Source organism: Mya arenaria, chromosome 13, assembly GCF_026914265.1.
Source record: "Mya arenaria isolate MELC-2E11 chromosome 13, ASM2691426v1".
NCBI classification, from domain to species: domain Eukaryota; kingdom Metazoa; phylum Mollusca; class Bivalvia; order Myida; family Myidae; genus Mya; species Mya arenaria.
This window is the reverse complement of record NC_069134.1, coordinates 47,438,981-47,451,940: the sequence shown is the minus strand read 5'-3', so window position 1 is coordinate 47,451,940 and position 12,960 is coordinate 47,438,981. Positions and strand designations below refer to the sequence as shown.

The 12,960-nt window shown below is 34.5% G+C and overlaps 1 protein-coding gene and 1 long non-coding RNA gene across 2 annotated transcripts; one reads left to right on the top strand and one right to left on the bottom strand.

The window, feature by feature from the left end:
• Positions 1-47: 47 nt before the first annotated feature.
• LOC128215558 (tartrate-resistant acid phosphatase type 5-like) lies at positions 48-12,262 on the bottom strand. The gene is made up of 6 exons (XM_052922245.1): positions 12,127-12,262; positions 5,021-5,226; positions 4,098-4,222; positions 2,145-2,342; positions 1,602-1,749; positions 48-1,388 (listed from the first exon to the last, which is right to left on the bottom strand). The coding sequence occupies exons 1-6, from the start codon at positions 12,164-12,166 to the stop codon at positions 1,143-1,145; spliced, it is 963 nt and encodes a 320-aa protein (XP_052778205.1). The 5' UTR covers positions 12,167-12,262; the 3' UTR covers positions 48-1,142.
• On the top strand, positions 7,875-10,664 carry LOC128215559 (uncharacterized). The gene is made up of 4 exons (XR_008258037.1): positions 7,875-8,312; positions 8,855-8,967; positions 9,203-9,260; positions 9,639-10,664. It is a non-coding gene; the product is annotated as an uncharacterized LOC128215559 (long non-coding RNA).
• Positions 12,263-12,960: the final 698 nt, after the last annotated feature.

Below are 12,960 nucleotides of genomic sequence, written 5' to 3'. Positions count from 1 at the left end.
GTGTGTTTAGATCATACTGTACACTTGCAAAGTAATCAAGAAAGAAATTATTCAGGTCAACAGCGTTTATTCATTAAATGAACTTTATAAATAAACATTAGTTTAAAAAGTTAAAAAATACAAAACCAAACTTGCAACTGGAATGGTTGCTAACACACATTGTACTATAACAAGATTTATGAGTATTTCAGGCGTTCAAGAGCATGGTAAAGGGACAACATTGAAATGATTTATATATGAATTATTCAAATAACTTCTGAATTTCTGAATACCTACAGGATAATACATTAACATACTTCATCATTTATTTCAGAAAAAAAAACCATTGCATTAAAAACTTATGGTAAAAACAAAGTAAAAAAGTTACAAAAGTGTTGGAAAACTGGGGTATTGCGTATTTTATGCATTATTTAGATGTACATTCTATGTAAAATTATTTTCGCATCAGTCACAAGCTAGTGCCTGCACATTTAAACAGAACAGTTATTGCGACTGACAACACACATTTAAAATATCAGTTACATTGGTTCTATCAAGGTTAATAGATTAATACACATAAGACGAAACATGTCAATTAAATAATTGGTACTGACCTCATCAAATGTAAATGATATATTCAACAATGTCAATAAAATCTTTGGCACTGAGACCACATCAAATTTTAATGATATATTCCACAATGTCAATAAAATCATGAACAAATCATAATACACATATTTTGCTATTATAACTGCACCGGTTTTGCAAATTATTTTGATCACAGGCTGATGGATAAAATTTTCAATGTACAAACTTAAATGTTGTTCAATTCATGATACCCTCACAGACCAGCTACAACAATGTACAATCACACTTTTCATACACATATTCATATTGAAATTAATTATGCACATTATGATCTGGAATTGTAAATGGATGACAAAAGGAATATTTTTGGAATAAATCATGAGTTCTTCCGCAATTTTCTTAAAAGTCGCGCGGAGCTCATTTTAATGTTTACTTGCTAATGCTCTAACAGAAGGTTCCGTTTATTCAATTGGACCGAAATTATATTGCTCTCTCTATATAGTCACCATTTTTTTAATCAAGCCTGTTATCCCCTTTAAGCCTTTCACCACGTTATCAAACGAGGATGCTTTCAGCTACTTTCTCGGAAACAGCGTGTATGTGTACAACGGTGTACGGCGCCCATTAACAAAGGTCATGGTCATGTTGTTGGGCGTGACCTCGAGGTAAGAAAAGCCACCTAGCTCCTTGATTTCTGCCCAATGATACTTCAGGGTGCCACTCGGGATGTCGCTTTTGTGGGCCTCGCTGGCATCAACGAAGTTGCCCGCCCCCGTCACGAAATAGTCCACCGTTTTCCCATTTTCTTGGCTGTTTATATGCTGCAAAAACGCATACGAGTTTAGTATTATTGAAATATCAAAGTGAAAAACGTCAACAAAGATATGATTTTACAACCTTTCATAAGTTTTTGAACGGGACGTGACCAAAACCAACAGTCCTAAACATCGTGTAAGAGTATGTTTGAGTATGTCAATATGTCAGTTGAACTGGTACAAAGAATGGGCATTTGTAATATTTTCTATTAAACAAACCTGTAAATTATGATCGTGTCCAGAAAGGTAAGCTGTCACTCCGTACTTGTACAACATAGGTTTCAGCCTGTCTATTAGGCAGTCCGTAGGGCCATGTTCCGCTATAGAGTACACTGGGAAATGGCCGGCTACTAGAAGGAAGTCCGCTCTGAAATCAACAGCAAAGATTATCTTTGAACACTTAAATGCAAGATATTTAGAGGTTAGAGTCTAGTAATACGGACGTATTGTTGAATATGATCTGGCTTCCAAATAAGCTGAGAGACTAGTTTAACAAGAACAATCAGTGTGACCGGACACAGATGATAAAAGGGCATCAACATACCTGTAACTTTATATTTCAGACCGTGTGAACGGACACCCTAGGCATGTACGTGTTGTCATTGGTAACACGTGTGTAATGCGTCATATGAATAGCATGAACACATTTCCAGTTATGCTAAAAACAACTTTCGCACGAATTCGGGGACACAAACACCTAGAGCATTGCAAAACCTCGATCTTTATCGTCAAGACAGCAAGACAACAGCCACTTATGTTTACTTGGAAGACTGCAGTTGTAGATCAATCCAGCTCCACTGGTCGTCCGACACCTTGGCATTCGAGGGTCCGTGCGGTTGGTCTCCAACTACGTCATCGTCAGTGTTACCACACAACAGCACCGTGTCGATCATGACGATGTCGACCACGCCCCCTCCAGGGATCTTGAAACTCAGGGCGTAGTAATAGTCCGGAAAGTTCCTGAAGAAAGATAGTTCATGAAGAATCGAAGTCGGTGCTAATATATAGCGGCTCATCGTGTAAATCATTCTGATGTCGACCAAGTCCCCCCCCGGAACTTGAAACTCTGTTGGTAACAGCTAGGGAAGTTCCTAAAACACAAATCTAAAGAGTAATTGTATCAACTTTAAAATGTCCAAACTTGAAAAATCGAAGGTAAGCGTAAGGGGTTGCAAACACGTAAATGATAGGAAGAGATTCATATATCAAACAAAATTAAAACAAGTAAATACATGAAGTGTTAATACAACATCATGCACTCTGCAAACCGCTTCGTCAGAAACATGTGCTCTATAGCATGAGTGGTAAGAGAAAAAAACGCATTTTTGACAAATTCGATTCAGTTCCAATTGTAACGTAAAAAATGTTTCGACATCAAATCAAAAGGAGTGATCTGCTGTTCTTAATTAGTATGCATACTGTTTGTATGTAGAGTTTTCACTATGGGCAAAATAAAGTGATTGGTAGCCAGGTTGAACATTCCTGTAAAAAGTGTCACCAAAATGATCATAAACATCAAGACTACCCAAAAGATTGGGTATGTAATAGCTGTAAAAAATCGGGCACGAACAGTCTGACTGCCCAAGTGATCCCTGTCCCAGTCCTCGCAAGATGGCCTTCCCGTGGAACGCAAGTAAAGGAAGTCGTCAGCGGTCAACGGACAATTTTGTTAACATGGCCGGGAAAGAGAACAAGTACGACACTCCAAACATGGGAAATGAGGGCCACGCTCGAACTATATGAAATTATGCATTTATACACGGACTATAATTTTGATTTATGATTACGGCCCATGTTTTATCGCATTCTCTACTCAATTTTAATCATGTACGACACACATGTACATACTTTAAAGATATTCCTCTTGTCGCAAATAACATGCCAATATACCATGAACCTACTTCGGGTCAACGTGCATTGTGTAGATAATGATTTATAGGATGACTGTTGCTCTTCTTATACTTCATGTATTCCACAAGATGCTTGTAAAGAATATCGCCATATTTGTTTCGGTGTAGACATACATATTAAAGTATCACTAGTCAACTTTAAATCAGTTTTTTTGACTTCCATTCATCTGCTATAAGATACATATATGTCACCGTTATCGAGTTGTAAGAATCAACTCTTCATATTATGTTCAAGGGCAACATACTCGGGTCTCATGGTCCTTGGTCAAACTGTTGTAAAGTTTGTGTGAGGACAAAGCACAATGTTCTATAATAATATTGATATTTGACCCCCCAAAATAGGTCAACTGTTTGTCAATGACAACAAATTGCTTAGTTTGATTGTAAAAACGTACTACTGTTAGAGTAAAGACAAGGCATGTTTTACCGACCGACCGGTCATCAAACCATCCGACCAACCTACAAACATTTTCAGCCTATATGCCCCCATCTCATTCGAAGGGGCAATAAATATATGACTTGGAGCAGTTAAACTGGTAAATAACGGGCGTGTAAGCATACTTAACACCTAAGTTCAGGTGGTACATGGCAAAATAGTGGCGAAGCTTGTCCACCGACGTACGCTCCATCTGTTTTACTCGGTTCTTTGTGGGATCATACCCTTACTATCGCTAACTGGACATTATCGTTGCCGTTATTGTCGTGGTTCCCAGCCACCAGATACCAGGGGTTCGGTAGAGGTTCGTAGTGGTAAAAGTTATCAAGTGAGACTTGTAGTGTTGAGGCGAGGAAGTGGTTTACTTACCATCGCTCGGACCTATTGGAGTAGGCTATTTGGGCACTGACGTTGCCGTTATGGTCGTGGTTCCCGGCCACCAGATACCAGGGGTTCATAAGGGACTCATAGTGAAACACGTGCTCAAATGTCTCCTGTAAAGAGAGGAATGTTGTTGTTTTTACTCTAGCATGAATGAGAGCCTTGTAAGACCCGAAAGTTTAGCTGAAAAAGGAAAACAAAAAACAAATTTAAGATATTGTTTTGGTTATCATTGTGTCTAACAATACAAAGGCGCGTAAAATACTTGAATAATTTTAAAACAAAACAGTGCTGTGTTCATACAATTTAGAACTAAGTATAACCAAAAGATCATAGACACATTAATCATGTTAAAATAATATCAGTCGATGATAAGTATTTTTCAGCTTATATATTAGAAAAAAGGGTGAAACAATTACCAATGCATTACATGCACATGTTCTAGAAACAATCATTTTCAAGGAAAAGACAAAGAAAAGAACAAAGATATTCATTTTGGATTGAATAATAATGTCCGTGAGTCCATGCAATTTGAAGATTCGGGCGCGACAACTTCAAAAAAGAAGTTACTTCTTAAAGCAAAGTTATTGTTATAATGAGCATTATGAGGGAGCACGCATGCTAACTGATAGTCACATTTCTCCATTCCTTACATGCTATGAATAACATATGTATTCTTAAAAAATAAGAAGAATACAATATTAAATCTATGTTCCAAAAAATAAAAAAGACAAACAATTTATAGAGGCTTTTTGTATTTAACCCGTTCTTACACATTTTTTTTTTCAGAATTCTAAATGCAAAATAAGTTCATAGAAAGGTCACACACGAGTATTATGTACCGTTCATCATAGATCGACATACATCTTTCCCTCGTCAATAATTAAGATGATAAACTAAAGCATAAATACTTTAAATCGTTTATCGTCCACATCCTTCACCCCATCAAAGTAGAAGTTGTCCCCGAGTGCTAGGTTAAAGCTGGTGTGGTAAGTGTTTGTCACATCCGCCATCTGCTTAGCCACCGCAAGTTCCACGGGGGTTTCGTAGGGGAAAGTGGGCAGGCCACCCCAGTCCCCCACAGCCAGGAACCGGAGGGAGTCAAGGCAAGAAGCCCCTGAACAAGACATGCGTGTTATATGAATGCGAACGATGTCAAAGGGCGATAGAAAATATACGCGATATTTTGGCGCCATTTAAGTGGGAAATTTGTTGCCACGTGGCTATTAATTCTATTTATAAAAGCTAGTATTTTTTTATCTGTACAACAGATCATATTCGTTTTTATTTTTATTATTAAATAGTCAAATGAGTAAGACATGATAATGCTTAAATTTTTATACAAATTGGCATCAGCATTTTAATCAGTGTTTCATGACAACAAATTTACCGTGATAAACATCTAAATATAGTTATGCTTGCACATCAATTCCTTCACAATTACTGTGACGTAATACGTTAAAAAACGTTATAGTTAAGATATAATTAAGATTTAATTAAATGGATATGTGTCTACACACTGTATGTTTAGTAATGTAGGGCATATTTTATTGTCATTTGAATATGGAAGTGGTTGACAGCCGACCTGGTACAAATGTACAAAATGGTCATGTTAATTACAAAAACGTGTATTCCTTGGGTTGTAAAGCTGTCATATTTATACAAAAAAGTAGTACTTAAGGGAGATGATTTTGTATGTAAAAACAGTCCTTCAATGTGCTCACGCCGGGACCCGGAGTATAAACTACTAACACCACCACCATGTAAAAACAGTTGGGTTAGAGAAGGCAAGAAAGCGGCCCTGGGTCCTTAATGGACGGCAGTTAGGATGCGGGATTACCATAAATGTCATGCTGTACTTAGACTTGATTATTATACTTAGAAAGAACTGGAACAATAAAGAACTGACATTCGAACGGTTGTTGTTTAATAGCTTAAAGACGTCCAACAAGTTAAGTGAACAGTAGCATTACGTGACAATACTTTTAGATTTTAATGCCGATACCCAATAAAATCAAAACCATGGAGTATCAGTCACTTGAAGTACTCATTTAACACATGGGATACGCAAATAATTACAAAAGTATCGAGTATTAATTATACTCAATTGCATAAGAAACCTTATTTAAAACTTAAAACTTTGATTTCATAAACAATGAACAGCCACGGATAAAGCATTTAGGATTTTTTTGACAAATCTACTCTACACTTCAAACATACGTCTTATTTCGTTTACTACCAGGGTATGCCCCCTAAACCTTATGCATCCAAAACAATGAAAATGGTTTGAACATATTAAAAAGTTTATGTTTAAGGTCTATTTCTTAAATTACAAGATCCTCGCGCAAAATTCCTCTGGATCGAACCACCAACATACTAATCATTCCTGTATGTATTGATGCATCCTAATATTGCCCTGAACCTTTGTCGATCGTGGACAAAATGAACAAATTTATATCAGTGGTTAACAAATATACGTTTGCAACATGCTTAAGACTCTTGACTAGTCGTTTAGCTAATTTCGCTTTTAGAGCAGCGGAGAAGGGAGAAAAACGCATTGTCATTTGAATTAATATTGTATATCTGAGTTCCCTCCCCTGTAGTACCTGATGACTGAGGTCAAAACCAGAGCTGTCGGGATTTTTTCCAGTTGATAGAAATTTTGCCTTCATATCCGTGTTTTATAAATTTGTTTATTCTTACTTCTTAATAAACTTGAAAATATTTTTCAAATCAAACATAATTTCAGGTATTAAACCGATTACCCAGATTTTATTTTTGCCAATAATGAACAAATTTCTTTCAACTTTCTTTAATCTATGTTGTAATCGAACCGTTGTGATGTTCGAGAATAGTTAAACAATCGATACTTAACAGGTTTTAAAAAGAAATATAAGCCAGACGGCTATTGCGGTAATCTACAGACTTAATCACTTGCTAATTATTTATACTGGTCACTGGTCAGGCGCAGTGGTTATTTTCCTTTGCACGGGAAGCACTGCGCTTGATTTTTTGTTATATATATATATATATATATATATATATATATATATATATATATATATATATATATATATATATATATATATATATACACCATACAATGATGAAGAAAAATAAAAGTTATCTTTGTTAAAGTTATCATTTGAAGCGAAATGTTGCATTTATGACGTAATTTATCACATGGTATACACACACTTTTATGATAATAACAATAAACCATTTTCATTAATCCAAATCATATTTTGTATGTATTTTGGATAAATGAAATAAGCTACTTAAGTTTGTTAAGCTTAGGAATTTTCAAGAAACGGGGGCCTGAGTTCTTAGCAATAATCTTCTGATGTAGGATTTTTCCTTTTCAGTTCTCTGAAGACGCATGAGAACATTGATGCCATGTGTTCAATAGTTATACCTACAGACCGGCTTATGATTGAAACAGGTACATTCTTAAATTTGAACTTCATATCAGCTTGACTAAAAGGCTTATTAAAAAGCAAGTACATTCTTAAATTCAAACTTTATTAAAGCTTGACTGACAGGTTTATTAAAGCAGCAAGTACATTATTAAATTCAAACTTATTTAAGCTTGACTGACAGGCTAATTAAAGAAACAGGTACATTCTTTAAGTTTAAACTTTAACTCAGCTTGACTGACAGGTTTATTAAAGAAACAGGTACATTCTTAATTAAGTTCAAACTTTAACTCAGCTTGACTGACAGGCTTATGATAGAAACAAATACTTTATTAAGTGCATACTTTATTGTAGTTTGTGATAATAGCTAAACAGTAAGGTTGATTTCGATATTTCTCAAATTGATTTGGTGAGCAAACAGAGAAACCTGGGGTGCGTTTCAGAGACGATCGTTAAGGCGATCGTTAGCTGATTTTGGTAGTACGACCAAAATTACCGATCGGCACCGTTTCAGAGACGCAACGTGCACCTGCTTTATCGTTAATTTTGCTCGTAAACCTACGACCGGTAAGAGGCACTCGTTAACTTAACGATCAAGATGGCGGATGAAGATTTTCTCCAAATCAAAGTATACTTTTACTTTTTATCAACATTTGATAGTTTAATATTGGGTGTAGCATGTTCGCTTGTGTGCAATTTTCAAACTATGTCTAAAAATAGCTGGAGACAGTACGAAAATGTTCTACTTCCGCCGTTCTGTCAAAAAAGGATTTTAACTGTAGAAGATGTAAGCATTTTGTTATATATAGTTAATGTGCTGATATTGTGTACATCTAAAACATGGAATATGATGTAGAATTTAATTTGGTTTCATTGCTGTTTAATATGTCATGTAAAACATTTTCTTGAAATTCTTCTATTTCGGATGGTTTTTAATTCGGATAAATAAATGCCTGTATATACATTTTGTTGTAATATTACCAGTCTTTGTGGCATGAGTCAATGAATTATTAAACAGTGCGACCATTTTGTCATGTCATGATATAACATAATTATTTTTCTTATTTTTACACATCTTAAACTGATGCTAAATGTAAATATATTGTACTGTAAGTGTAAACAACACTGTCACAACAAATAAGTTGATTATTGGCAACTATAATACCATGGACACTATCAGGTGACAATGTAATCATTTTAGTTCACCTTTACTTGTAATTGAACTTGTTTTAGTAAGGTATCATATGGTTTATGTATAACTTTGTAGTATATGTACATATGAGAGCATTCAAGTTTCAACTGACAAAGGTTAAATCTTGTCTTCTTCAGTCATACCATTTGATGCCAAGTGTACAATAAAAACTGAAATGAAAATTGACAACAGAAGTGTCATGGTCTTGGTGGAATATGCTATGCTCTTCATTGACCTCTGTTTAATAATGGTATGGAAAATGGAATTAAAATCTAATCTTGGTTCAATAAATAATAATAAGAGGTATATTCAGCATATGAACACATTGTCATAAGGACTAAATAAATGTAGAAACTAAACTGCCAAACCAGATTATGTACCTGCAGTTAATGCACAGGCTATGTACAGATGCTTATTGATATTCTATGTTTTCATTTTTTTAGTTTTTTTGCTTGTTAAATATTTGTTTTATTTAATTATTTCAGGCTGGTGATAGAAAACTATCAGGAATGCTTCAAGCTGGCAATGGAGGGAAATGTAGAAGTAGGTAGGAAATGATAAAATGCAATAGGATATAAACCAATTTTATGAATAATACAATTAGATGAATTTTATATTGATACAATGTTGGGCATCTTACTTTGAGCAATTAACTGGTATAACAGAATTGTTATTTAACTTAAATGAACATTAAACGAGAAATAAAATGTGACCAGAATGGTGTTTTTCATGTTTTCTTAAATACCCTACTTATTTTTTTTAAAAAGACAATAATTTTCATAAAATATGCAAACTATTTCAGTTGAAAAATGGTAATGTAAATTATGTGTTGCTTGTAGTTTAACCATTAAAAGGCGTTTTCATAAATGTATTATATTGTGCGGTATTAAACAATATTTTATAACTTTTTGTCTTTTTCAGGACACTGAGAAATCACAAGGTTTCAAACAGTTAGAATATGCTCACAGTCAGTCTTCAAGATACTCACCTTAATGGTTCCAGTTTATACCTACATACACTGGAGATATCAGACCAAGCAGATAACTACAGATATATTGACACAGAACATGAAATTAATTGCATATCCCAACACAACATAAGACTTTAAACTGTTAAATAGGCAGTGAGGCATTTGTGTGTAACGTTCATTATTTGAAATGAAAAAGTTTGACTTTGCATTTAAAAGCCATTAGCATTAGATTTTCCAAATATATATATATAATTATGTTTATACAGTTTCAACTGTGATGTATATCCAGTTGTACATGTTTCCTCTAAGGATTTAAACACTTTTGAATTATATAGGAAAATTTAAATGATACATTTATTCAAACTTATGATAATATATAAAACACACACTACCATGGTTGATCATGTAAACCTTCATACTATATTTTTATAGAAATTAAGTGAATCTTTTGATATTTCTGAATACATTTATTTTTACTTTGACTGGCTCATGTATAAACACAGAATGCTACATAAAGTGTATACTCCAGTGTATATCATAACATGATTGAAATAGATAATAGATAATATTTGCATGAAACTCTGAACACTTAACCACTATGGCAATCTGCACCAGTTAAGATACTTTTTTGTTGAATAATGTGTTTTGATGAGACGAGCTTGTAAAATAGCTGTATTTCTGTCATTTTGTGTATTTGAAGCATGTCTGCAAATGTAGATTTTATCATGTATTTTGAATGGATCTGAAATACTGTTTATTTAACTGTTAATACAACGATTGACACATTAAAGATGGATTTATGAATTGTCTTCATACAAAAAATCTTACCAGTCAAAATTGTATTTTCGAACTGTTTCCCAATACAATAAACTCTCAGTCACAGTTTTGATGCATAAACGTATGAACTTTACTCGTTATTTGAACTAAGGTCGGTTGTTGGTGATTGGAATCAGTCATCATCATCATCATCATCAACATCATCCTACACAGCCACCACAACCACCACCACCACCAACTTCACCACATTCATCATCATCCACATCATCAATCATCAGCAACATCTACGCATCATCATCTCGACATGATCATTGTTGTCATCGTCACATCATAATAAGTATCCTTGCCGTCGTTGCATCATCATTATTATTATCATCATGTAAGTCGTCGTCGTCGCATTATCATTATAATAATCATAATATTCGTCTTCGTCGTCGCCGCATTATCACTATCATCGTCATCGCATCATCATTATAGTGTCGTTGTCGCATTATTATTAAATCATCATTGCCGTTGTCGTCGCATCATCGTTACTATCATCATTAGCACCATGCTGCACGTTTGCATTTACTTTACAGAACATTCATAATAAGCATACTATAATATTTCACTTATCAAAGACGAATTTAAAGTAAAATCACCAGTCTGAAAAAAAACAATGTATTTTGTTGTTGTCCAATTTTCATAATAATTACACAAATTTTAAAGGGCGCGTCGGAACCCGCCACTGCCTCCATCACAAAAAATATCGGATGATGATGTACTCAAAATACAATTGTAACATAAATAGCAGACGGTTAATCAGAATAGAGACCACGACTTGTATCATTTGTGTCAATTATTATAAAAAGGAGAGTTACATTAATTGATTCCCTTCAAGAGATTAATATTATTACTATTATTATTAATATTGTTATTACTATAATTATCATTGATAAAAAAGACAGGTGCGCTCATCAGATTAATATGACGTAACGTCATTTCACTTCAGACTGGGTCACTCGCTTTAACGCTGTGCTTTATCGTTATTTTTTACGTACGACCGGAGAGTTTATGAGACGTTTCTGAAACGCCTTAATGATTATCATTAAGTTGGTCGTTATTACGATCGTAAATTTACGATAATGGCAGATCGTAAAATCTATCTGAATCGCACCCCAGCACTGGTGTCCTGCGAGGTCAAGAGAATGTGTCCCTGGAGGTGCTTAAACCCTTCTTTTAGGTGATAGGTGCACTCATGCAATTAACATGATGCCAAACTTAATGTTTATAAGTTATAAACCAGTGACAATATTTACGGAAGTGTCGTAAGCTCATTTTCTTTGCACCACGAATAAGTGATGGAGCTGGCGTTTAGTAGCCATTGTACTGTATACGAGCGTGAAAATACATACAAAGGCGTGAAAATACACTTTGTATGTTATTGGATATACGAGTAATATCAATACAGATGAAAATCATTCACGTCAGTTTTGTGTTGCGTTCCTGTGGCATAGCACACGTGACAGAGCCATTGTTTACAATAAAACAGAACTTTAGTGTTTAAAGCAGTTTTATGATAATGTGTACTGGTAGACTGAATCATACTGCAGTACTGTAAAGGTTATTTTTTAATATGCCATGTCTGTAACAACTTAACTAAGTCTAAAGAAACGTACATACCATGCAAAAGAAAAAGGATGATAACCAAACGATCCACCATTTTGTATGTTTACAATCCAAATGTCAAAACAAGTCACATGATTGTCATGTGAAGATTGAAAAACGCTTACGCAATCGTGTGCCAGTTGGATATGACCGAGATCTTCCGATTGAATGCTCCTCATTGAAAAGCGTCAATCGTAACAACTCGGCCAGCTCCCGCATGTTTTCGTAATAGACTAGCGAGTTCCGATTGTGAAAAGCCGGTGTAACATATTCTGACCCCGGGATCTTAAGGTTACAGACTACTAATTAATTTCCATAAACTTCAGACTGGAGAAAATGCTATTTTTTAGAGTTGAATCGCGTTAATAACAAATATACGTCTCCTCAAAATTCAGTTCAAAACCAAATATTTACACCTCAACTTCCGTTCCTGAAATGAACTGCCTTTCGGCATCAATCGATGAGCGCAACATCTTCGGATATGTTCGGATCGTAATTCATTGCATAACAATATACATGAAAGCTATTGATCTTGTTATTGGTTGTATTGTGTCTGCAGGTCCCGTAAAATATAGATCAACATTTTTAAAAGTGTAAGTTTATTATATTTTAAATATATTGGTACCAGAAGTGTTTTAATTTTACGTTTTAGAGTGATTTCAAGTGGTTGATCTTTTCCCGCGTTATTGTGACGTCATTTGAAAAAAATGTTTCCGGTTATAGTCGGGTGGTTCTATTTACAGAATGGGTAAGAACGGATTACTGAAAGGTTTTCTTAAATGAAATGAAGTATTTTTTTTAACAATTCTTGAATGAAATAATGAACTATGGGTGTAAATATAAGGAATG

Bases quoted from the DNA above. Each gene is read 5' to 3' on its own strand.
- LOC128215558 (XM_052922245.1), bottom strand. From the start codon at position 12,166: ATGGTGGATCGTTTGGTTATCATCCTTTTTCTTTTGCATG. The intron at 2,343-4,097 runs GTAAGTAAACCA...ATCTTTCTTCAG, and splicing joins TCCAATAGGTCCGAGCGATG to GAACTTTCCGGACTATTACT. The intron at 1,750-2,144 runs GTAAACATAAGT...TGTTGATTTCAG, and splicing joins CTACAACTGCAGTCTTCCAA to AGCGGACTTCCTTCTAGTAG.